Source organism: Pelodiscus sinensis, chromosome 3 (assembly GCF_049634645.1).
Source record: "Pelodiscus sinensis isolate JC-2024 chromosome 3, ASM4963464v1, whole genome shotgun sequence".
NCBI classification, from domain to species: Eukaryota; Metazoa; Chordata; order Testudines; family Trionychidae; genus Pelodiscus; species Pelodiscus sinensis.
This window is the reverse complement of record NC_134713.1, coordinates 166768300-166795540: the sequence shown is the minus strand read 5'-3', so window position 1 is coordinate 166795540 and position 27241 is coordinate 166768300. Positions and strand designations below refer to the sequence as shown.

At 42.9% G+C, this 27241-nt stretch overlaps 1 protein-coding gene across 2 annotated transcripts in view; it reads right to left on the bottom strand.

Moving 5' to 3' along the window:
• The window catches only part of LRPPRC (leucine rich pentatricopeptide repeat containing), a 163366-nt gene that overhangs the window by 4688 nt on the left and 131437 nt on the right, over positions 1–27241 (bottom strand). The window contains exons 33-38 of one of the 2 annotated variants that reach the window (XM_075925421.1): positions 25754–25893; positions 25481–25596; positions 21638–21712; positions 19968–20052; positions 6543–6685; positions 5234–5296 (exon numbers count right to left, since the gene is read on the bottom strand). In XM_075925421.1, coding sequence (XP_075781536.1) covers positions 5234–5296; positions 6543–6685; positions 19968–20052; positions 21638–21712; positions 25481–25596; positions 25754–25893 — 622 coding nt within the window. Of the gene's footprint in view, positions 1–4496; positions 5297–6542; positions 6686–19967; positions 20053–21637; positions 21713–25480; positions 25597–25753; positions 25894–27241 lie in introns of those variants that run through there. The other variant, XM_075925422.1, reaches the window with a different exon arrangement.

The following is a 27241-nucleotide window of genomic DNA, read 5'->3' as shown; positions in this document are numbered from 1 at the left end:
CCCATGCCTTGGTGCACATAAAATTTATCCCACATATGGATGGGAAAAAAAAAAGGAAACATTTACAATCACAACTAGAGATGACTGGCAAACATATTACAGTTGTACGCTATACACTATCAAATCACAGGAATATCATCAATAGTTTGACTGGTATCTACAAACACAGAATTAGTACCAGTTACATCTAAATCCTGCCTTTTCTCTGTCCAAGTGTCAGCTCCTGCTGAAAGGGAATAGATTCCAGTGCAACAGAGAATTAAGAGGACTTTTACCTGTGCCATGAGACTTAAGCTACAAGCTCAATTCACCGTCCCCCAACACCCAGTTCCACCATTCCTGTGTGCAGATGAACAACACTGCCACTTTCCTCATCAGCTCAGGCAGTTTGATGTGTAGCAGTTTGCTCTGTGGGTGTGTTTAGTTGCTTCAAGTGATGGCCCAGACTACAAAACATACAGGCCTAACCCTCACTTATGTGGTTTTGACTTCACTGGCTGGAACAGAAGACTATGAAATTGAGAGAGATTTGTAAGATGACCTCTAAAATAAGAGCTGTGGCATTACAGAAAGGGTTGCAAACTAGCAGACAGAGTCTTCAATTATGTTGATATTATACTGACATACATTTACTACAGCTGTAGCTTTAGAAATGAGAAATGTCTCTATTTTAAAATGAGACTGGCACTCAACCATTGAGCTATGATTGAAATTTCAGCCATTAATGTGGTTATCTTTATGATACACAAACACTAGCTGCCAGATACTTCAAACTAACTGGGCATGATATATTGAACTGTATATTCTGTCTGTTTCCAGCATGAGGTCCTTCACATCCATCCTCCCCTCTATCTAAATAATACAAATGTCATTAGATGACTATACAATTACTTGCAGAATCCCTAAATAAAAACATCTTTGTCTAAAAACAAAATCAGCTAATTCAGCCAAAAATATTTTACTTTGAGGACATAATAAATCTTCCGTGTCAGTGCAATAAACTTAATAATCTTACCATGTTTAACAAAGTGCTTATTTTAATCACATTCTTCACCTTAGCTTTCCTAAAACAGTATTCTTTCATCAATAAATTCAAAATATAAACAAGAAAAAATAACTCTGGCAGTACCATTCCCATAATGAAACCAAGTTCAGTTTTGCACTTGAAGCATCTATTCACTAGGGATGTCAACCTGTAGTTGACCACATGATTAACTAACTGGTTGATCTTATCAACTACATGCACTCCTCCCCCTTTCACCTGATCCCGTGGAGCATCCTGCCCCCCTCTCTGATAAGAGAGGCAGCAGAGCAAAGGGTGAGGGGGCAGGTGGGATTTGGTACACACTTTCAAGCCAGCTCCCCACATGTATCAGCTCCCATAAAGCCGCCTGCCCCACCCCTTTGCTGCCTCCCAGAAGCACCGGGGATGGAGTGGGAGGGCAGGAGAGGGTGCCACAGAGCAGCCTCTGTCCATGGTGGACTCAGGCTCGCCATGGATAGTGGCTGCTCCATGGAATGCCAGAGGAAACCGCCCTTCCCACCCCCAACCAGACTGGCTCCCTCCCACCACCCTGCGTTGCTGCCTCTGTATCAGAGGCAACAGCGCGGAGTGGCAGGGAGTCCCCGGGAGTGGGCCCAGGAGCGCACTGGCAGCTGGCCCCGCCCCTGGGGACTATTGAATAATCGTGTAACAGCTAAGTTTTGATGTAGTTACACAATTATTCAATTAACTGATATCTAACATCCCTAGTATTCACTCCTTTTTTTCTTTGAATACAGGTTGTAGTCCCCCAAAATTATATAATGCATTACAGCTTACCCTTCTCCAAATTTATGCCAATTTTTCTGGGAGTTTACAATTAAATTGATTAGTTTGATTTAAAATTAATTTATCCTTTAAAAAAATCAATTATTTGTTGTGAATAATCTAAATAATAATGCAGATGCTTTCATGTTCTCTTATAGTTAAAGCTCACCAAAATCTTGTCTATGAGCTACATTTAAGCAATTATTTTATTTATTAATGTTCATTTCGTCATTTTTCTTCATTTGGGTAATTTTCTTTAGTGAGACTGATCAATAATGTACTTCAGGAAATTCCACAAAGAACTACCTTATTTCAAAAGGACTGCCATCTTCCTTTCTCATCAGTAAGACTGAGGTCATATTTTGTCCACAGTTAGGTAGCCAATTGGAGATGAGCATCTCTTATTTAATCTCAGTAGAGCTGAAGTTGCAGGCTGTTCTTTACCCAAGATGGATGCTGGTCTCATTTTTACTGGAAATAATGGCAGGCAGTGGCCATTATATAAATTAAAAAAAAAAAAAAAAAAGGGCACTTCAAAATGTAGTTCGTTTTAGTCTTCCTCCCATTGAGAGGTGGCAGCCATTTTGAATTGCATCATCCTCTGCCGTAAACTAAACCTTTAATGCCGAATGTTTATTGCTTCACAAAGTGGACCTGTTGTGCCAGATCTACTGAAGAAGGAGCTTATGTGTGTAGCAAGGGAGAGGCGAGTTGGTGTGTGCACATATAGGGGATTTCGGAGGACAGGATGTCGAAGTGAAGTGGGGTATATGCTCTATGGTTTTATAGTGCTCTGACAATGCAAAGCAGCTGTAAACTGACTGCTTTGTACTGCTCCAGAGCATACTGGGGAACAGAGACAATTAAAAACAAGTAGTAATTTAAGGCTCATACTTCATGTAATTAGAATCATCATGTGCCATGTAGAAACACTATGGGCAGAATCTAATACATCTAACATTCAGTTTCATACATTGGCACAATGGTGTCTGTATTTTAACTGGCACAGTCACATGCTATTAACCTCACCCCTCGGCTGTTATGGACAACCTTGGTTCAAGATATTATCATACTGCTAATCTCTAATAGTTACAGAGAAAGATTATTCATTTATTACTTTATTTTTATAATAGTAAGAATAAACCTTGCACTGGGAATCTGCATTTTACAATATTTATGGACAAAGGTAAAATAGATCGCACGCCATTTGTTTTTTATTTACTTTCTCTTCGATTGAAGCTTAATTTCTACTTGTTACCAAATGTGCTTTCTTAACTCAACATGGTTACTTTTTAAAAAGTGGAATAATTCGTCTATGTTTTTAAAGACTGTTTGAAACAAGGACCATCATTTACATATTTTTGTATTGTCTTTTTCCATTTCTATAATGCTTTATAGCTCAAGATATCAAAAAGTTTAACTATGAATTCAGCTTTAGGTTATTCTATCTGTCCTCAGAGAGGTGTAATCTTCATGATGCCAAATTGAGAACTGAGGCACTAGGGGTTTAGTGACTTGTCCAAGATTTCTCAGTTAGTCAGTGAGGGTACGTCTAGACTACATGCCTCTGTCGCCAGAGGCATGTAGATTAGGCTACCAGGCGTAGGAAAATGAAGCGGCGATTTAAATAATCGCCGCTTCATTTAAATTTACATGGCTGCCGCGCTGAGCCGACAAACAGCTAATCAGCTGTTTGTCGGCTCAGCGCTGTAGTCTGGACGCGCGGGTGTCGACATCAAAGGCATTTGTCGTCGACATCAAAGGCATTTGTCGTCCACCCAGGTATGCCTCCTGGGATGAGGTATACCTGGGTGGTCGACAAATGCCTTTGATGTCGACACCCGCGCGTCCAGACTACAGCGCTGAGCCGACAAACAGCTGATTAGCTGTTTGTCGGCTCAGCGCGGCAGCCATGTAAATTTAAATGAAGCGGCAATTATTTAAATCGCCGCTTCATTTTCCTACGCCTGGTAGCCTAATCTACATGCCTCTGGCGACAGAGGCATGTAGTCTAGACGTACCCTGACAAGACTTCTCAGTTCCAAACTTTAACTCTGAGGCCATATATTCCCATTATATATTTTACTTTACACCAGTATTGTTTTCTGTCTGAAGCACATTTGCTAGTGATAGTTGGAAAATGCCAGTCATCCAGGCAAGGATATTCCATTCTGTGTATAGGCATGCTTTGTGCAGTCAGGAATACTCACAGGCAGAGATTTTTGGTTTTTCTTTGCTTATTCACAATGGTAAAAGGTATGTTTTATTCTGTGTGCATCTTCCCTTTGTAGCTAACAGCACAATGGTTATCTTCAACATCTTGGGACTTTGCACTGTTAATCATGACATTTGGATATGCAAATTGCTACAAATAGTTATGCAAATAAAGCATGAATCTCAGTCTTCTGGCAAGTTACCAATGCTGCCCTTGCTACTGGAAGTGATGGCCACTCCCCTCCATTGCTTTATTAGACATCCCTGTCCTTGATTTTCACATAGCATGGTATTAAGTGGACTAGTAACAGTGGCAACACATAGTTATGAAATGGCTTGAAGGACAACATGGCTCAATTCACTACCGTAAAAGGTAGAAAATACTGACCCCACTTTTACCTCTACCTCCCCAACTGGTTAACAAGAAGAAGACTATTAAAGCATGTAGAACATTCTAAAGGAGAAACAAAACTGAAATGTGTGCAGTTTTATTTGAGCTACACAGTAGGTACAAATTAACTGAAAAGAAAGTGGACTTAAAAAAACAAAAATAAAAAATATCACAATACATTGTCTAGAGATCTTTCAAAGGAAGTTAAAGATAGTTCAGAGCAGGTTACGGTAAGTATTACACCAAGCAGCTTCTACCTTTTCACAAATGTGCAAAGTGTATATTTACTCACTATACAAGAATATATTTGTGAACTTCAGTGTACAGATGCACACTGCATTGAACATCAGAATTACAGTTTCTTTTTGGTGGTTTTTTAGAGCCATGGAATTTGCTGATTTAAGCCTGATCCAATGCTCACTGAAGTCAATAGAAAGACTCATTGATTTCACTGGGCTATGGATTAGAGCCATACTGAAAAGCTAGCTGCACATAGGGTATTTACAGTAAATTCCAGCAGAACTGGGGACCACAATGTAATCAACTTTCACCAGGTCAAACAAAAAAAATGAGAGCTATGTAAGTGGCTATTCTATTGTTGAGTCAACAGCTCTACAGCAATAAACTGTATTTCTACTACCAAATGCATGTCTCAGTTACAGTTTAGTCACTGAAGACCAGGTTTAAAACACATCATGTTTGAGTAAATTATTTTACACTGAAGTACATAATCAATTGTTTTATTTTTTTCTAACAATATTAAATACATTCAACATTCTTCATAGTTATAAACAATTGAAGCATAAAAAGGTTTATACATCATGTGATGAGAGTTCTTGCCTTTCTTTCCTCAATTTATTCACATAGAAATGGAAGGACTCCTGTAAGAGGAGAGGGAGAAAAAATATTATTTCACTGAAAGTTACTAATTGTAAATAAAGCACCATACTTTCTGAGACAAGCTAAATCTATTTATTGTTCTATGCCATTTACTAGTTATCCTACATCAAGGTTTATAAAATAATTTAACACAATACTAACATTAAATAAAAGAGAAAAGGAAAATTTTGCTTTAAATGCTTAAGGAAATATCAAATATTCTCACTACAAGATGCTATTTCCCAACCTGAAATTGTGTGTTTGAGAATAAATGAATTAAAAAAAAGAAAGAATCTCAGCAACATTATTCATACTAAATGAGAAAAGAAATAAAAAGATGGTGTGGAGGAACATTAAAAGATGTAAGAGGAAATTCCACTGTTTAAGAAAAACAAGTCACCTTTACTGCTAGTAGGAACTCAGGAAGTAAAAATGGTATTGATACTATATGTTAAAATTAAACTAAACAACCCCAAAGGAGGATTCAAATGATAAAAGCAAAGAGAGAACAGTTACTTATTGTTACATACTGTTAAAAAGAGAGAAATTATACGTAACAGTTTCAGAAAAAGGGTGGAAAATACTGATTATAAAAACTTCAAAATGGCAGGAATTGGAAAGTAATGAAAACCATGTACTTTAATACACAGATCAAAGGAAGGAAAGTATCTCAATTCCTATGTCCAGAGTATTCACTGAAAGAATGCAATGGAGAAAAGGTATTTTCACTCTCCTCACAACAGTTTCATGCATCTGTTATCCTCAGGAAAGGGGCATTTGTAAAAAGGATAAAGCTACATATTTTTATTATGAAAGTCAGTAACAGTCAAACTGAAATGGGGAATTATTTCTACAGCTTTAAAAATCCCATCATATTGTTGTTATGCAAAACAACTTGCATTCAAAATAAAACAAACAATTTCTGGACACTAAAATCCTTTGTTATTGCAATACATATTCTAAAATTAATTTAAGTTGAAACAATGAGGTAAATGCCCCAAAGATAAACTCACACCTACAGATAAGCACTGATAAGGATCCTGCACTTTAAATACAACAAGCTTCAGAAGATTCTCTTCTCCCATAAGTCAAGCCCAATGCAAGATTAATACAGTACCTACAAAACTCAAGTACTTCATACATTGACTCCTTTGAGGATTCTCCATGGAGATATAATCCCTATGCATTTAAGTATGCAACCCATAAGAATGCAAAGCTATTTCTTTTTAAATCCGAAAAAACACTCACAGGGGGTTCAGTGAATGGGACAGGCTCTCCTGCACTCTTCAGCAGAAATGCCAATCGTTTCAGGAATATCTCATCTGTCCGAATATTCTCAGCTTTTGCTTTCTCAAACAGAGTTTTTGCAGAAACGATGTCGTTGTCTAATACTAAGGAAAGAAAAAAACCTGAAGTTATAGGAGATGTCTGTCAACAGTTTCTATTCACTGTGCACTTCATGACAAAGATTTCTTGTTTCCTTTATCTTTTAAGCAAATTCTTTAGCTCATAAGAGGACCATCACCATACTAATTAAAAAAAATTCATTCCACAAAGCAATTTCCCCTTTTCCATTTTACAATGAGGCTGGACGGCAGATAAGGGAGTTACTCACCTTGTGCAGTAACGACTGTTCTTCGAGATGTGTGTCCCCGTGGGTGCTCCACTGTAGGTGAAGGGTCGCCCTGAGCCTCAGATCGGAGCTTTCTATAGCAGTTTCCCCTGTTGAGTCACGCATGCCCAGGAGGCGTCTCGAGCCCTTGCCGCCTCCTGAGGAGCGTGACTCATCCCCCCTCCCTTTCAGTTCCTCGTCTCCGCCCGAGTAATTTCGACTCCGAGCAGAGGGGAGGTAGGGAGGGTCGTGGAGCACCCACGGGGACACACATCTCGAAGAACAGTCGTTACTGCACAAGGTGAGTAACTCCCTTTTCTTCTTCGAGTAGTGTCCCCGTGGGTGCTCCACTGTAGGTGACTACAAAGCAGTATCCAGTATATGGTTGGAGGGAGCCGGAGTCAGTGTTTGGCAGTGGTGGAGAGCACTGCCATGGCAACTGCTGAGTCACTCTTAAGTTGTGGAAGAATGGCGTAATGTTTAGCAAAGGTATGATCTGAAGACCATGTCGCTGCCCGGTAAATGTCTCTTAGGGGGACATTGCTCAGAAAGGCTGTGGAGGCAGCCGTGGCTCGAGTAGAGTGTGCTCTTGGTGGGCATATCAGCGGTCTATTGCCCAGAGAGTGGCACTTAATTATGCATGTAGATATCCATTTTGAGATTCGTTGAGATGATATCGGTGTGCCTTTGGATCGTTCAGCGATGGAGATAAAAAGTCTTTCAGATTTACGGAATGGTTTTGTTCTTTCTAGGAAGAAGGCCAGAGCCCTCCGGATGTCCAGGGTGTGCAGAGTGGCATCTGTCTGCGACGAGTGCGGTTTTGGGAAAAAGGTAGGTAACACGATCGGTTCGTTAATATGGAATTCTGTACCGACCTTTGGCAAAAACGTGGGGTGGGGTCTAAGTATGACCCTATCCTTTGTGAAAATTGTGTAAGGAGGTTCTGACATTAACGCTCCAAGTTCGCTCACCCTCCTTACTGAGGTGATGGCTAGGAGGAAACAGACCTTCATAAAAAGGAAAGGAAGTGGCACTGTTGCCAGTGGCTCAAAGGGAGGTCTGGTGAGGTAGTTCAAAACAAGATTTAGGTCCCACAAGGGGGGTGGAGTCCTATGTGGTGGGTATACATTCTGGAGTCCCTTGAGGAATCTTTTTGTAATAGGGTGGTTGAAAACGGAGAATCCATCTACTGGTGTATGAAATGCTGCTATTGCAGAGAGGTGTACTCTTAGGGAAGAGACAGAGAGTTCTGATGCTTTAAGGTCCAGAACGTAATCTAGAATGGTATCTAATGGTGAGGCACGGGGCTCCATTTTGACTCGCTGACACCAGTGACAGAAACGTGCCCATTTCTGTTGGTAAGTTTTCCGAGTAGACTGTCTCCTGCTCTGGAGGAGGATGTCCTTTACTCGCTGGGAGCAGCGATCTTCTACCTCTGAGAACCAGAGAGAAGCCAAGCCTGAAGATGCAGGGTATTGAGTTGTGGGTGCAGTATCTTGCCGTTGTTCTGAGATAGTAGGTCTGTCCGGTAAGGTAGCGGGTAGGGGGGCTGGACCGCTAGCCTGTGAAGGTATGGGTACCAGGTTTGTCGAGGCCATGATGGCGCAATCAGGATGACTAGGGCTTTGTCCCTCAGGATCTTGCGCAGGACTCTGGGGATGAGCGGTATGGGAGGAAAGGCGTAGTGTAGGGAAGCTGTCCAATTGATCAGGAAGGCGTCTCCCAGAGAGTGTTTGCCAAGTCCCGCACGTGAGCAGAATTGGGGACATTTGGTGTTCTGGGTAGAAGCAAAGAGGTCTATCGATGGCCATCCCCACTGGTGGAAAATTGAGTTCGCCACCTCCGTATGTAACTCCCATTCGTGGTTCAAAGCGAAGTTTCGGCTGAGTGAATCCGCTTTGATGTTGTTCACCCCGGGCAAGTAGGACGCTATGAGGGTGACTTGGTTGCGGATGCACGAGTTCCACAGGCGAATAGCCTCCGCGCATAAAGAGCGGGAGCGGGCTCCACCCTGCCTGTTTATGTAGAACATTGTGCAGATGTTGTCTGTTAGGATGCGGACTGTGTGATTGGCGATGGCGGAGGCAAAGTGTGCACAGGCATTCCTTACTGCCCTCAACTCGAGGAGATTGATATGTAAGTGTCTCTCGTTTGGGGACCATCTGCCTTGAACTTCGTGGCCGTTCATATGTGCCCCCCAGCCTAGCAGGGAAGCATCTGTGGTGATTTGGATAGTGGGTTCGGTTTGTTGGAACGGAACCCCTGTCAAGAGATTGCTTGGCACTGTCCACCATCGTAAGGATCCCAGCACGTCTGGTGGGATAGTAACCGTTTTGTTTCGAGGGTGCCGTGATGGGATATAAACGGTTGCCATCCAGAGTTGAAGACATCGAAAGTGCAGGCGAGCATGGTGGACTACATAGGTGGTGGAAGCCATGTGGCCCATTAGTCTGAGGCATGTAAGTACTGTGGTGGTAGGAACTGTAAGCATCCCATTTATAATTTCTTGCATAGTTGCAAAACGTTGTTGAGGTAGGTATGCCCGGGCTGTCACTGAGTCCAGGCGTGCACCAATGAACTCTATGTCTTGAACTGGATACAGCGTTGACTTGTCTTGGTTGATTAGAAGGCCTAGACGACTAAGGAGGGTCGTGGTCGTCTGTATCATAGAGGCTGTTTCGGCGTACGAGGATCCCTTTAGGAGGCAGTCGTCTAGATAGGGAAATATGATGACGTTTTGTCGTCTGAGATATGCCGTCGCGACAGCCAGTACCTTCGAAAATACTCTCGGGGCTGATGAGAGGCCGAAGGGGAGAACCCTGTACTGGAAGTGGTCTGGTCCCAACATGAAGCGCAGGTAACGTCTGTGGGAGGGGTGGATGGTTATATGGAAATAGGCATCTTGGAGGTCGAGGGCTGCAAACCAGTCCCCTTGATCTAGCGCAGGAATGATTGTGGAGAGTGTGACCATCTTGAAATGTTGTTTCTTGAGAAATTTGTTCAGTTTGCGGAGGTCCAATATAGGTCTCCAGCCCCCTGTTCGTTTTTCGGTTAGGAAATAGCTCGAGTAAAACCCTCTCCCGTGGAACTCTCGGGGTACCCTTTCTACTGCTCCGATGAGGAGGAGCCGATCGATTTCTTGTTTCAGAAGGGTCTCGTGAGAGTGGTCCCTGAAGAGGGACGGGATAGGGGGAAGGGTAGGGGGGATAGAGGTGAAAGGGATGGTGTAGCCCACTCGAATGATTTCCAAAACCCAGCGGTCCGATGTTATGGACTCCCATTGAGGAAGGAATGGGCGCAAACGATGGGTGAACAGATGGCCATGTTGGGGTAGTGCTAGATCGTAAGCAGGGTGTCGCAGGCCCTCGACCAAATCTTCAAATTTGCTGTTTAGATGGTTGGGTAGTTGGTGGGCGGGCCTGGTTGTGGCGTCTTCTGGGACCTCGTTGCCTTGGTCTAGTGTCTTCATAGGGCCTCTGTGATCTATTATATTGCCCATATCGGTATCGGTTGTATGAGTTATATGGGGTGTATCGTCCGCGTCTATAGGGCTGCGTGCACATGCCCAACGTGCGGAGTGTAGACTTGGAATTTTTGCTGTTATGGAGTATTTCATCCGTAGTGGCTGCAAATAGTTTGTGCTTGTCGAATGGCAGATCCTCTACTTTAGGCTGGAGATCGCGGGGAACTCCTGATGACTGGAGCCAAGAGGTTCTACGCATGACTACCGCTGTAGCTGTAATTCGGGCTGCGGTGTCAGCAACATCCATTGCGGTTTGAAGAGCAGTGCGGGCGATCATATGGCCCTCATGAACTATTGTTTTCAGGATGGATCTTTTAGACTCGGGGAGATGTGGTATCAGCTCTCCCAGTTTTGAGTAATTGTCAAAGTCATGATTTGCTAAAAGAGCAGAGTAGTTCGATATTCTGAGTTGCAAGGTGGAAGAGGAGTATACCTTCTTGCCAAAGGAGTCCAGCTTTTTGTGGTCCTTGTCTGCGTTGCCCAACTTGTATTGTGGGATCTTTGCACGTTGTTGCGCTGAATCCACTACTAACGAGTTGGGTTGTGGGTGTGTGAAAAGAAAGTCGTTGTCTTTTGATGGGACAAAGTACTTCCTATCGATTCTTTTATTCGTTGGTTGAATGGATGCAGGTGTTTTCCAGAGGTCTTCCGAGGTCTCCATTATTGCCTCGTCTATAGGGAGGGCAATCTTGCTATGTAATGTGGGATGGAGATTCTTTAGCAGTTGGTATTGTTTCCTCTGGACCTCCTGCAGGGAAACATTCTGGCTTATTGCAACCCTCTTGAATAGATCTTGGAATTGTTTTAGGTCGTCAATTGGTGCAGAATCTGATGGAACTACGGCTTCATCTGATTGTATATCGGGAGCATCAGAATGTGTGACGTTTATTGAGTGAGTGTCTGATTCATTGTCAGAGATTCGGTCCACCTCCTCATCCGAAAGAGTTGCTGGAGGTAGGGACTGCAGCCGAGATAAGCTTCTCCGGGATGGAGTGGAGTGAATTGGGGAGCGTTGTCCACGTGATTCCCAGTGTTCCCAGGATCCCCATTGCGGATAAGGTGGGGGTGGGTAAGGCCAGTACGGGTGCCATGGGTTCTGTTGTGGTGGGGCTCCGTAGTCATAAAAGCGAGATTGCCTAGGTGATGGGTGCCTCGAGGAATAAGATGTGTGGTGATTATCCTCAGGAAGGGGAGCGTCTCGGCCGGATAAGATTGGTGTAGACCTGGGAGGGGATAGCCGTGATAGGGACTTCCCAGGTGAGTAGGATGTGGAAGGCAGACACTGAGCAGAAAGACTGCTGTGTGAGAGAGCTTCTTGCTGGCTCTGCTCCATAGCAGTGTCGTCTGGCTGCCTGTCAGTTTGCTGTGGCAGCGTTAGTGCAGCATCCTGCTGCTTATCTGGAGGTGGTGCCGGGCGTTTGGGCTGTGGGTCACTCTGCTGCGGTGCCGTGGTTTTAATCGGCACCGTAGCTTTAAGGAGCGCTGTGGCTTTCGGCGCCGCGGAAGGCTGTGCAGTTGAAAGCGGTGCCGCTGTTTGAAGCGGCACCGCGGTTTGCTTCGGCGCCGGCTTTTCTTGCCGTGCCGGCTGTTTTGAACGCTCCCGGGGCCGCTCAGCAGTGGCGTGCCCCGATGCCGGCGCGGAGTGGGAGGATCGCCCCGAAGCCTTTGTGGCGGGAGTCCTCCCAGTCTGGTGTGCCTCTCCTCCATGTTTAGGAGAGGAGGAGGCTGATAAGGAGCAGGATGGTGAGGCTCTACCCCTCAGCTCGGTTCTGGAGAGAGGGGGAGGCTCTTGGCGCGTTCCCGGCTGTTCTGCGGGCTGCAAGGCTTTTTCGAATAGGATCATTCTTAGGCGGAGCTCACGGTCTTTCCTGGCTCTCGCCGTGAGGGAATTACAATGAGTGCAGCTGTGGGGAGAGTGAGATTCCCCCAAACAGCGAATGCATTTTGAATGACCATCCGAAGCCGGCATAGGGTCCCGGCATTGGTCGCACTTCTTAAAGCCTGAGGAGGCGGACATGTCCGGTTCTCTCCTCTTTAAGCTTTTTTTTTTTTTTTTTTTGTATTTATTTTAGTGTTCCTGCTGTTGTCGTCAGTCCCGTGTTGGTTTCTTTGTTTTGTTTTTTTTTTTTAAATCTGTTCTTTCTTCTCTGTGTTAAAGAGCTGTGAAAACTCCGGTATCTCTGAGACCCGGTCTGAGGTGATTCAAGCCCCCCCGAGGGGGGGGGGGTTAGGTAAGTGTATTTCCCTTATTACTAAAAATTCTTTTTCTTCTTCTTTTTTTTTTTTTTTTTAAAAAGAAACAGGGAAGGTAACTTGGATATCAGGGGAAAGAACTATAACTAAACTAGGGAGAAAAAAGGTAGTCAGAGAGTCTGACAGGGTCAGAGAGTCTGACAGGGAGCTCCTGTTTGCTCCGTCCGCAGGCGAGGGCGGTTGAAGAGGAACTGAAAGGGAGGGGGGATGAGTCACGCTCCTCAGGAGGCGGCAAGGGCTCGAGACGCCTCCTGGGCATGCGTGACTCAACAGGGGAAACTGCTATAGAAAGCTCCGATCTGAGGCTCAGGGCGACCCTTCACCTACAGTGGAGCACCCACGGGGACACTACTCGAAGAAGAATCCTTTGATGTTTGCTAGACTGACAAAGGAGCTGCACATTCAGAAGGCAAACATTCCAAGACTTGAGATGCTTAGACTATGTCTACCCTATGAGCTAGAGGGTGTGATTCCCAGCTTGAGTAGGCATACCCACGCTAGCTCTCCTTGAGGTGGCACACTAAAAATAGTAGTGTAGTAATAATATAGGCACTGTCAAGTGGCAGCATAGTCTAGCCATCCCACACACAACCCCACCTGAACCCTATGTGTACATATTCAGCACAGTTACCCTATAGGGACACTGCTCATGCTATCCTGATCACCCTATGTTTAGCATACCAGCTTGAGGATAGTCAATGCATGTCTACACAAAAATGATACCCCTTCCTCAGAGAGAAGTTGCCAGAGAGTCAATGACCTCTTACTGGAGGGATGACAGAGACTAACTGTATTGTAGCTCTGAATCAGTGAATCCTAGATCTGTGGATTTCAGACGTTTGTTTTTCTTTTCAAATACAGGCAGTCCCCGACTTACGCGGATCCGCACTTACGAACAGGGCTCTCTCGCCCCGGAGCTCGCAGGCAGCGATCCGCCACCTCGACCTCCGGGGCGAGAAAAGCTGCTCCCGGTGCCCCTGGTCTGCTGGAGACCATCTCCAGCAGACCAGGGGCACCGGGAGCGAAGCCACAGCCGCGGCGGGGTCCCGCGCTTCTGAGGCTTTGCTGCAGCTTCGCTCTCAGTGTCTCTGGTCTGCTGGGGACCGTCTCCAGCAGACCAGGGGCACCGGGAGCGAAGCTGCAGCCGCGGTGGGGTCCCGCGCCTCTGAGGCTTTGCCAGAGCAAAGCCTCAGAGGCGCGGCACCCCGCTGCCGCTGCGGCTTTGCTCCCCGTGTCCCTGGTCTGCTGGGGGGGGAGGGGCGCAGCTAGTGTGCCCCCCCCCAGCAGACCAGGCTTTTGTTGTGGACCTTGGGGCAGAGCAGCTGGGGCACTGCCGGTTGGTCCTGCAGCGCCGCTCTGGGCACTACTGGACCAACCCGGCAGCACCCCAGCTGCTCTGCCTCAGGCATCCTGATTCAGCCGCTGCTGGTCAGTTTCAGCAGCGGCTGAATCAGGACGCCTGGGGCAGAGCAGCTGGGGTGCTGCTGGGTTGGTCCAGTAGCGCCAAGGAGTGGTGCTACTGGAGCAACCCAGCAGCACCCCAGTTGCTCTGCCCCAGGCGTCCCCAAGTCAGCCGCTGCTGAAACTGACCAGCGCTGACTACAGGAAGCCCGAGGCAGAGTTGCTCTGCTCCAGGCTTCCTGGAATCAGCCGCTGATCAGTTTCAGCAGCAGCTGACTTGGGGACGCTTGGGGTTCTTAAGTTGAATCTGTATGTAAGTCAGAACTGGCGGTCAGTTTCAGCAGCGGCTGAATCTGGACACCAGTTCCGATTTACATACAGATTCAACTTAAGAACAAACCTACAGTCCCTATCTTGTACGTATCCTGGGGACTGCCTGTAATCATGGCATGATCCAGAACTCTGTGCTGAGCTGTTGCTCCCTTTGGAAGTTACAAACTTGGAAATCCCTTTTGCATAGAATCTGGCATGGGCATCATAGCACATTCATATGCTAAACTTATGCATCTGCAATGGAGGATACAGCTTGCCATCCTTTGCTCCAAAGACACAAGCCTTTACAGCTTTAGCTAAAGACGACTCTTTGTTCTCTGTCACTATAGCAGCAGAATGGTTTTTTTTTTTCCTGTAGGCCAATTATTGGAGGGGAATGATACACCAACATACACTATACTTTATGCTAACAAAAGGGGAGCACAGAATGTTTTAGAAAACCTGCTGGAACACTCAAATTTTAGAATATCACCCCTATATTTTTATATTATATTATTATTATTCCCAACACTGTATGTGTTTATTTATATTTTTAAATTAATATAAGGCTCATTCAACTTGCTGTCCCTGAATGGTGGGAGTTCAGGACTGACATGTCAGATACACCCCATGGGGCTCCAGTACTGACACTGGGCAGGTCATTATTATCCTTGCTGCCATATGGCCATCATGCCTGCCCCTTGTGGGCCACTGGAGATTTGGCTCTCTTACGGACCTTCGAGTGACCAGGCTGGAGCCATAAATGCCTGAGTCTGTCAGCTGACCCTTGTCAGTGACTGATAAGGAAAGAGCAAGGAATGATGCCTGGATGAAGTGCAGTACAAGGAAGTCAGAGACTAGTGCTTTGCCTGGGAACAATCCTCTACCAATGAGGATTTACACTGGGGGCACTGCTTTGGAGATGGGGACCTGCACTGTGGTGATCTCTGGTACAAGGCCTGGCAGTACTGCCTGTACAGGGATTGGCGTCCTGACTTTGGCTCCCTGACTTGGGCATCCCATGCTTCGTAGGTGGCAACCTTAGTGTTAAAGAGCTGGAGACTGAGGCAGCAAGGTCCTAGGCCATGGTGATCAGTATCAACGCCTGTGGTCTGGGGACAATCTATTGCTTTGGAGGGAGTTCCCATAACTTAGAGGTCTGTGCCTTATCTGGCTTATTGCCTAGCTTGGCATCTGAGGTGCCAGGCAACCTACTTGGTCCTTGGTCACAGGGGCTGCCTCAGACCCAAGTGCTGCTCTCAGGAGTTGGAGGTAGACTCCTGGTAAGGTTAGGGGGATCTAACCACAGCAGTATCCCCATGCAACTCTGGGGCTGCCACACATCCTAGCATATCCTTTCCCTGAAACCCCTTTTCCTGCAGTGCTAATGCCCTTCGGCTCCAGTAACTTCTTGGGCATTGATGAACGTGAATAGTGGAGGGCTGGGTCTGGTGCTGTGCTGATGCTGAAGTACTTGATGTGCAGACTGTCCAGTAGGGCTCTGGGAGCGGACAAAACACAGCTTCATTCAGCTATCCCACTCCTTTTGAGTTTAAGGTAGAACAATGTGGTTTTTCTGTAGCCATATGGGAAGGTCTGTAGCCATATTGGTAGGCCTTCTTCTGCAGCCAGATTGAAGAACAATCTGTCTGCAGAAGACGCTGTAAAGCCTGGAGTCACAGACTCATATTCCATCTAAACTGCATTAAAATAGTGTCATACCAGGCTGTCAGAAAGAGATCCTGTCCTAATGGACCCACTGTTACCAGATAAAGAAACAGATCTCAAGATGAATACAGTAAATTTAGTTAACAGCATGTAGTCTGGTAAGAAACTGCTTATCAATAGTTGAGGTTGTGGAATCCTCATTCTATGAGTATTGTCCTCACTTTCCTATTATTTGTCTGTGCGATCTCTGTCTGGTTTGTAACTGTTCCTGTCTGCTGCATAATTAATTTTGCTAGGTGTAAACAACTAAGGTGGTGGGGTATGATTGGTTAGGTAATTCTGTTACAGTATGTTATGATTGGTTAGTAAAATATACTGAAATAATTGGTTAAAGTACAGCTAAGCAGGACTCAAGTTTCACTATAAACTGGGGTCCAAGAAGGAGATGAGAGGAAGAAGGAAGCAAAAGGGAAGAAGGAAAGGAACACTAAGAAGAAGGAGGGAAAACCTGGAAGACCTCACCTCCAAGACACAGCCTAAGATCAGAGCTGCCAATATTCCTCCTCACGACCATGAGGTGCAGCAGCTAAGACCCAGATAGACTGACCTTGCCTAGCCAACAGGGGAAGTCTGCCTGATCAGGATTGGTGAGCATGGCACTGTGTGCTTAGCATGTGTATTCTGCTTCCTTGGGAATTGTCAATAAACAGAGAATAAGAATATTACTGTATAAGGCTCTTTCATTGGCAAAAGATCCTGCAAACCCACAGGAAGTTACACCCTGAGCCCTAGGACTTGGGTAAGGGTGGGTGTCCCTAAAGTGTAGAAGGTACAGAGAAATTTGTGCGGGTAACAGAGGGCGAAGTTCTTGCAGATCCTGCACTTGTCTTTTCTGTGCGATTTTCCCCAGACACATCAAACAGCAATCGTGGTGGTCACTAATGGGTACTGTGTCAGACAGAAAGCAGGGGGCTGCAGGAGTTTGGTGGAGGGCAGATACACCAGTAGTTGGGTGTGTGGATTTATGTTCCCTGAATAGGCTGCCAGAAACTGCTGCTCAGTCATCAGATCAGGCATACACCTGAAACTCATTAGGAACCAGCCTGCAGTGCAGCCTAATGTAACACTTGTTGCCAGCTAAGGCCTGTGGACTCTCTATAAAAGCCTTCCTCTCAGGCAAGGCAGGGGAAGGAGAAGAGGGGCAGACTGGAGAAGAGGAAACTCCAAGTGGAGGCAAAAACTACATGCCGCAAGCTGGGCGGGGGCGGGGGGCGGGCAGGGGTTTCCCCAAGATGCAAGGGAGGAGGTACCAAGGGAATGGTTGGGGAAATGGCCCAGCGAGGGGCCGTTATTCTGTGGAGATATGGGCAAGGGACCTACTAGTGGTTGCCACATAGGGAGGGCCCTGGGCTGGAACCCGGAGCAAGTGGGAGGGACCAGGTTCACCCTAACTCTCCCCGTGGCTGGTGGGGTGCCAACATGGTCAAAGGACCCTTGGACTGTGGAGGAGTTTGTCTCTCAAACTAGTGACCGGCCGATGATGAAAATAGCTCATGAAGCAGGGTACCCTCGCCTCTGAAAAAAGGAAGAGGCCGCAGTAGGGTCACCATGAGCCTGTGAGGCACACAAAAACTCACAAGGAAGCGCAGGACCCAATGGGCACAGCTTGATCACCTCAGTACAGAACTAACGTGGTTTAAAGCCTGGGGAATGGAGCATGACCCATTCTGCAGTGAAGTCCCCAGCTGGGACTTGAAGAACTACTAAAACCATCTAACACTTCATGATCAAACTAAGTACCTAAAAGCTAACTACAAAGGAGACAGAACAATGGACTGAAATAATCAACAGCACTATTGCAATGCAAGACAAGATGCTCTGAGCAATTATCACAGGTAAGAAGGAACTGAGAGGGCATATGATCAGCACTCAAAGGGATACTCTAGCCAACTCTATGGCTGCATCTAGACTGGCAAGTTTTTCCGCAAAACCAGCCGCTTTTGCGGAAAAACTTGCCAGCTGTCTACACTGACTGCTTGAATTTACGCAAGAACACTGATGATCTAATGTAAGATTATCAGTGTTCTTGCGCAAATACTATGCTGCTCCTGCTCGGGAAAAAGCCCTCTTGCGCAAAAGCATTTGTGCAAGAGGACCAGTGTAGACAGCTAAAAACTGTTTTGAGCAAAAAAGCCCCAATGGTGAAAATGCCGATCGGGGCTTTCTTGTGCAAAACCGCGTCTAGACTGGCATGGACGCTTTTCCGCAAAACGTGCTTTTGCGCAAAAGCGTCTGTGCCAATCTAGATGCTCTTTTCCGCAAATGCTTTTAACGGAAAAACTTTTCTGTTAAAAGTATTTGTGGAAAATTATGTGCCAGTCTTGACATAGCCTATGGGTACCAGTAAGGCAAAAGTCTCTAATGACTTCCCCTAGAATGCAATCGATCTGAGCACATATTTGAATAGCTGTTTAGTGTTTTTAAACAAAAACAACACCTCATAATGCTGATGCAGAATGGTACCTGCAGAGCAAAGGCAGTTGCTCTGAGCACAGTACATCTTTGTTCCAAGCTCAGTGGCTACTCATTATTTTTCAATAACGATTGAGGATTCTGATTATAGGACTGTTATATTTGGCTCTTCTCTTGCAGATACATTTTAACCAACCTAGACTGCTGTTCTGTATCTGCAGTCTCTTTCTGGAATGTAACTTTATAGGACAAAGCAGCAGGGAATTTTCAAATGGATGATCATTCAGTTATGGAGTTTACTTTCACTGGTGTCTTGCCAAAGCTGGGTGACTTTCAGTGAACAGAAAGCAGTAGAATTCTAGATGGTGGTATGGTCAAGGTCTACCAAACACTGAAGGAAGTCAAGGAACTGAAGAATCATTCGGTGGTCTGCTCTTTTAGCGTTTGCCTTATTTTGAACAACATGAGATTACTTGTGCTGCAATGATAAGTAGCATACTTACTGTGTGAGAACTTCTATAGTTAGTCTTCATAAAGAATGGGGATTTGTTTTCTTAAATCACATTATATTATGCTCAGGGGGGGAAATGGTGGCTGTTTCATGTTTTGATTTCAGATTTTGCTGAGAGAGGTTTATTCCTTTTTGCTTGTACTGTATACTCCTGAAGAAGATAACACTCTCTTTAAATAAAACTGGAGCTCTCTATCACCATAAGCTAGACTCAGGACACAGAGGCATGGAAAATTCTAGTTGTGTGCAGTCAGGGGGACTGCATGTTGTGGCATTTCCATTTTGAATATGCTGCAGTCAGCCATCCAAATACGTGGCCTGTTTTTCAGACTAACAAAATATGCTACCAGACCATTTGCTTGCTGTATTTTTCTGTAACAGACTAACTCGGCTTCCCCCTGAAGCTCCTGTTTTTCAGAGGTCCTCAGTACATGTAATTCTCCACTGATTTCTACAGAAGAAAAAGTTATTCAGCATCTCAGAACATCAGTTACAGTCATACTTAGGTTCACAGGAGCCTGACTTTTAGCACCCATGCTAACTATATAAAACAACATTCACTATATTCAAGGTGTGTTCCAAACGGGATTAATGAGCTCACTTAACTCCGGCAACATTTTGCAACACTTAAGGCAAAAGTTCGCTTCCTTTTCTGTTTATTGAAACAATACTACCGCAGTGCTGCTACTCCCCCCTGCAGAGTTCTGGCCAGGGACCCACTAGTTACTCCCTTATCTGTGCTGGGAGCCGCAGCCAATGTGATAACTACTGTAGTATACAATATCAATGCATGCAAATGTCTGGTACCTCCATGCACCTTCTAAAAAGCAGAACCTTCCTGGTTCAACTGCTTTTGAGACTTTCCAAGGCCCTTCAAGATATGCTCCTTACTAAAAAGCAACATTGAATGTAAACATTTACCATGGCATTTCAGGAGGTAAGAGTATACAACTTCCATTTCCGGGAAATCAGGAACCAGATCTAACAGCATCTTGATTTTCTGCCCCTAGGAAATTAAATTCGTACAACAGAAACATTACCTACAATATAAATATTTAAGAATAGGATTATACTAACTTGGGCATTGATAGTTCCATTATGTATGAGTGTTTCAGCTGAAATTCCTAGTAGGACTGGGCTATTCAATTTGATGACCAAGCTTTACATTTTTTTCATCATTTCACATGCAACAAGAAAAAACGGTGACAAAATTCATTATCAAGCTTTTTATGTCAGTGGGAGGGTTGCCAATGCCTTTGATGGAACCAGGATTTCATCCCCTATGTTCAAAAATGCAGAGCAACCAGAAGCTCTCAGCCGCCACCATATGGAATGTTTGTCAGTACCCATTAGAGATGTCAACGTGCAGCCAACTACACGATTAATCAATAAGCATAGGCTTGTCAGTAAATCTTATTGACTACATGCATTTCCCCCTCCCTGCTGCCTCTATCAGTTCCCCCTCCCCAAGCGCTCCTGCCTCTGGGTCCCCCACAGACAGAGGCTGCTGTCACCCTGCACCATTGCCAAGCCAGCTCCTCTCGTGGACCAACACCAGCCTGCCACCCGGTGCTGTTGACTCTGTTATAGAGGCAACAGCACAGAGTGATAGGGGGCTCCCTGGGAGTGGGGCCAGGAATGCAATGGCTGTAGGCCCTGCCCCCAGGGAATATTGAATAGTCGTGTAACGGATAATATTGTGAATGGTTACACAGCTATTCAATTAATCACTATCTAATATCCCTAGCATTAATTAAGGTACCTAAATATGGATTTAAGAAAATAATTCTAATTTCTAATTTTTGAAACTCTTGCCATGCAAGTGCAAAATAATGGTACAAATTGAATGAAATCTATAGCTAAATACAATGACACAGTTTCTTTCCTTATGTTTTTTAATATATGGACAGCTTTCCAATTATGTAGAGAATCAGGGAATATACAAGAACCTATACACATATGCAAACCATGTATATGTGCATAAAATTTATATGCCCTATTTTGAAAGGTGTCCTCCAACGTAAACCTCATTATATAGTAACTGGCATGGCTAGTTGGTTTGTGAGCTTACAGTGCAGCTAACAAATAAGTTCAGATTTTCACATTGAAAAATATGTGCATGCTTACTGTAGTACAGAAACATGACAGTTATAATGGAGTGAATAGGAGAAAGTTACATAAAATGTGTGACGTTTGAACTCGAAATTACATTGAGAGCAGAGGAACTGCTGAACTGCAAAAAGAAACAATTTCAGTATTTAATTTACATTTAACATATACCATACAATAAATGGGGTTCCTGATGTAGCAAGTTCTACAAGATTAATGGTGCACTATGAAGTTAATATTTACACTGCTGATATTTTGGATGGGAAAAAGAAAAAGCAATGTCTGATCAAAGCTAGCTTTGAACACCAAAATAATTAACCCCCTTAGTATGCTTTGACTCAACTTTCTTGCTGGGCTGACAAAATTTTCTTGCAAAAATATTAATATGCAAGCATTCTAAACGCATCCAAAAGTTGTTATTCAGGACTGATTAAAGAAGAACACCACTTCTATATTTAATTACATTCATGGAAATATTATACCTGTCCTGGTTTCTGTGAAGATTTAGCAATGAAAGCCATCATAATTTTCTTTTGTTCAGCTATCCCACCACACCTCTTTAAAAAAAAAAAAAAAGAAATGAAAAATTAAAATAGCATCAGTGAGCATAGCTTCTTGATAAACAAAGTGGCTAAGGTGAACATTTCCAATTAAAAAGGTTCACAATACTACAGTAATATATCATTAGCTAGAAGTAAGGCCTAATAAAAGACCATTAATTAAAAAATACCCCCAAAATGAAAACAAGTGCCTACCATGCCAAGCTTTTTTAAATGCTGTCCTTGGCATGATAAGCATGAAGTTTGTTTAAAAGGAAAGGGAGAAAAAATTAAATGCCTTAACATCCCACAGAAATAAGGCTTAGGACTGTAAAAGAAAGAAGAAAAAAAGAAACACTATTCCTCTCCAATTATACTGCCAAGCATTCACAAGTGAGCTAGGGATCATAAGGTTAATTATACATTTAATAAGGTGTCAGGGAGATAACTGCTCGTTTCTTTATAAAAATTAAAATGTACAAAGCAAGTTCTCTTTAAAGTATAATTACCTACACTTATGCATACAAAAGGACTGATTTCAATCTCTCTATTTTATAAAAGGCTTTCATTGCAATAGACAGCCAGTGCTTGAAAGAGACAAAAGTTAAACTTAAAAAAAGTTTGTGACAGACCAGATAAGTCAAGTGTCTATCCCATCTTAGAAACTCTAGTAAAATCAAATATGCAAGACAATATTTTAGTTTATGCTCATTGTGTCATTCTTATACATTTTAAAATACACATTGTTTTATATAACATTTAAAACATATTGAAATGCACAAAAGAAACAGACTCCCCAAAGTGGTTATATTTGCAAAATACACAAAATGAATTTATAATATAAACTGATATTTTAGACACATGTGAACAATAAATAATTCTCCAGTGCATTAACAATATACTACGTATATAATATTGTTTGACAAGTTGTTGAAGGTCCAGGTGAAAAGGTTATTGTTTGACACCTCATTCTATCAAGAAAAGGCAAACTGATGGAATGTTGAAATTCACATACCCCAAGTGTTCTGTCAAATATTTGCTTTATGATGACAGTATAAAAGCATTCTGAGGGGAAACTTACAATATTATTGCTACTGGTACTTGCCATCCTCACCTACTGTCATTCTGGGAACTGAGTTCTTTTAAAAGGACTAGAACACGGAATATATTTGCATATTCCCTTCACAAGCTAAGATATCAACTCAACTTCTATGCTTTTAAAAAGTTTTTTTTTAAATGTAAGGAACACCTTTACTTGCTAAATGGTAAACATATTTCACTTTCTATGGTACAGGTTGGACCTCCCTTATCCGACACTCTTGGGACCTGATCCATCCCAAATGAGGGAATTTGCCAGATATAGGGAGGTCCCCTAACATCAGCTACCAAGGACACTTCCCTTCCCTGTGGCTGGCTCCACTGCCACTGGGCTCCAGCCTGCAGGGGTTGGACATGAACTCCAGCTCACTGGGGCTCCCTGGGGATGGAGCTCCCCAGCTGCTGCTTCTCTCCTGCCAGACCAGGAATCCCCGGGGCCGGGGCTTGTCGGTCTCACTTCTGCTGCTATCTGCTGTGGATACCCGGGAAGGGGTTTGCCATCTGTGCCACACTCCACTGGAATCCACAGGGACTGGGCTTGCCAGTGTCATTTCTGCCCCACCCAGCTGGGGCTCCCAGGAGATGAGGCTCCCAGTTGGTTCACACTCCCCAGCTTTTTTACCATCAATATCCACGGATGTTGCTGGACTACAGAGTCCTGGATTACAGAGGTTCAATCTGTACCATCAGAAAAACTGCACAATGCTTTTTTAAAAAGGGGTCAGTGACATCTTAAAGACCATGTTTGAGAATTATGTCCTCACGTGTTACTAATATCATTTTAGAGCCGGGGTGTCCAACCAGTCCTGAAGCAATAGCCACTATAGTGGCTACTGCTATAGTGAACTAACCACGCTCAAATGGCCAAATAGCCACATGTGGCTAGTGTGTTGGACACCACAGTTTTAGAGTATTCTAATGAAATGTATTCAACCTTTATGTTTTGTTGGTTTACTTTTTGCACTTCATTCAGTTTGCATAATATAAAGAAACTGGTAAATATAACTTTCTTCTCAAATATTAGTGCAATTCTTGAGCTACAGTTTGTATTGGACTGTTTAAACCCAGATAGGAATGGTTTCCACTGACACTTCCTCTTCCCCAAAGAATATTCTTTTTAACACTCTAAATATAATGTCTGAAGCACCTGACTCTGCCCATGTTTAATCTCTCTGAACACCTCAGAAAAATCAACATTTTGTGGTACACAACCAAAATCTATGCAAGAAGCTATTTCTTATACTATACAGGACAAACACCAATTTTGCGGTAATAAGATTTAACATCTAAAAGGACAGATGCAAGTATTTCCACGATTTATGAAAAATTCCAGAGGGATTTTGTTTAAATCAACACTTTCTTGCTGCACTTGAGAACCTGAAAAGTTAAACTAACAATCGATTTTCACAAAATCATAGAACACTAGAAATGGAAAGGACCTTGAGAGGTCATCAAGTCCAGTACCTTGCCCTCATGGCAGGACCAAGCACCATCTAGATGACATGTAAAATGGATGATTACTGAAGAAATAGGTTTGCTTATGACATCATTTTTAAGTTGACCGCATTCATTTAAATAAAGCTTGGATACTCCTGTCTTTGCAAACAAACAAAATTATACTTCCACAGTGTATAATGTGCAAATATGCTTAATCCTTGTTAATATGCTAGCAACAATCACTGATTAAATTTCTTTTTTCCTGTTAATAAAAATAAACTGTTTCTGAATGTAAAAAAGAAAAAAAAATGAAGTGGAGGTTTTCTTTTCTTTTCTTTTCTTTCCTTTTTTTTTTTTTTTTTTTTTTTTAAAAACACTCAGTAGCTGGTATAAGTGACTATGGTACTATTTACTATCAGAAATTGGTAACAGGCCTCAATTTGACACAGGGAGTCTACACAAAACACAGCAACCTGCAGGATCACTGTGATTGTTTGACTGCCACCTGCTGGGAAGAGACTCCCTGTCTGAGGCTGTTTGTGTATACTGCCAGTGGCAGCTCTTATCACCCACAGTTCTTTCTGCATTTGGCTCAGCTTTATATTTAGCACTGTTAAAAAGGCATGAATGCAGTTGTCTCATTCGCTGAAGATTGCTAATTTATAACTGAGACTGTAGGCCACAGAGACCTCCATTTGTCATTTAATGTGTCTTTGACACACGAGTGAATAGAAAGCAAATTCAGCTCTTAATAAACCTTGAATAAAGCACACAGAATGAGTATTCAAGTGAGAGACTGCAAAAGAAAACATTTGCTCACTTTTTGTTTGCAAACTGCATAGCAAGAGAGATGCATGTTATTTAAAGTATTACAGAAATTAGAGAGATCAAAGGGAAACTGTTCTTTTGCAAGAAGAGATTGATATATAACTGAGCATTCGAGCAGAAGCACTTGTCTTGCACAGGAGTTCAAGTGAGATACAAGTTCTCCTTCCCTTGTTTCAGGGCATTTCACATTATAGGAAAACAAACCATTATTCTTTTACCATGCCGGCACCCATAAAACTACTAGTCTATAATTTGGGACTATCTACCCAGGCCATGCTACTGCAATTCACATTGTAATTTAGGTGCACCAGCATCAGCATTCTCTGTACACTGAACTCTAACACACACACCTACGTTTGATAATTTCTCAATTTACTTATGACAAGCTCGGAACACTACTATTCCTCTCTGGTGTATTATTACCTGTAGTAGCAATCTGGCATCATCTATTCTTCCTTCAGACACATACTGAAGAAAAAGATCCGTGGCAGGTTTGTAAATTCCAAATTGATTGACCAATCGCTCTGCCATGGCACTTACTGCAAAACAATAGGTATGTAAGAAATATTTTTTATTTAAAAACTCACTTTTACAAATTTTATAACTTTTTTTTGAATAAGGCAGGATTTTATACGCAATTATCTTTTACAATGTTTCTATTTAACCGGCATATTTAATTTCACTAAAATAACTTACATTTTTCCAAAGCTGACTCCAGTTTTTCCTCAATCACCTTTCTAAATACATAGGATATACTTGTGATTGGTGAATCAGGATTTTGCATTCCCGAAATAATCAAAGACTCAATATATTCCACTGCCGTATCAAGGTTATTGCTATAAAAAAAACAAAGGCAGTGAACTGGCTTAGTTTTAATGTTAAAACTCAAACCAGAAGAAGCAGGTACATGAATATTTTATTTTTGTACATTAATATTACACACAGTAACAATGTTAAAAGTACCTATGACTTAATTCATGCAGATATTGTAACAACACAAAGTGAAACAAATTTATGGCTGAATGGATACAATCACCAGTAACAATTTTTTTCTGGAACGAACTTTGACCTGTACAGTACTAAAGTAACTCTGACATGATTTTTTCCTACTATTAAACAAAGGTGACTACTGGTTAGTTACTTAAAAATGGTGTTCTGAAAGCCTAAAAGGTAAAAATAAAACATTAAGGGATAGTACTTGAATAATTAATACATAAAACTCGGAGTATTTTTATAATATTTAAGATTTACCTAAATTTTTCATAGATGTCTTTCTAGATGTGAAAAAATTAAATGTAATTTCTTTAGCACCTTTGTCTATAGTGTGTCTTAACTTAGCAAGGAGTACATTGAACCATGCTCTAATAAAATCATGGGCATAAGGTGCAGTATTCATTAAATGCCAAGTCTACATTTGGAATTTTAAAAAGCACAAACTGCCATCCTCTTACCTCAGTCCACGCTAAAAATAATTATAACAGTACTTAAAGGAATCTAATTGGATCAACACAAATATTTGATCATTAGAAATACAGCACATTTCAGCACTTATAAGCCACTGAAAACACTTAGCTTGAAATCCATGTCACAAAAACATCTTTTCCAATCCATAATGGATATTTAAATATCCATAAGGAACTGTTATTGCTGTAAATTACAAATTGCTAACTATTTTTAAAGGCAAGGACACAGGGTTTTTGCTATGGGAAAAAGTGATGTCTGCACATGTAGTCTCCTATGTTAAACACAAATTCAGTCAGCATAAGAGAAAGAAAACTAATACAATCTTTCGTACAGTAACTCTGCATAATCTGATCTATTTAGTTCCTGTTGCCACTCCAATTTAGGATAAATACATGAAAAGACTTTGACATTTCTCCAAGGATATAACATGGAAATATGGTATTTTAAGACCTATTTAAAAGCCTACATAGAGACTGACCCCACAAAATCTTACTCACATGAGTTCCCATTTCTTACTCAAAGAGTAAACTCACACCACTTTATATTCATTACTCATACAAAAAAAAAAAGCTCAAAGACATAACGATTTTGCAGGATTGGGTCCTTAAATTAATGCTGTTTTCAGCTACTAGATAGCCTATTAAGTTCACTATTGGAAAAGGCCTGCTTGGAGCTCACCACCTAATATAAATCATCTTGAAATTCCAAATACCTTAGTTG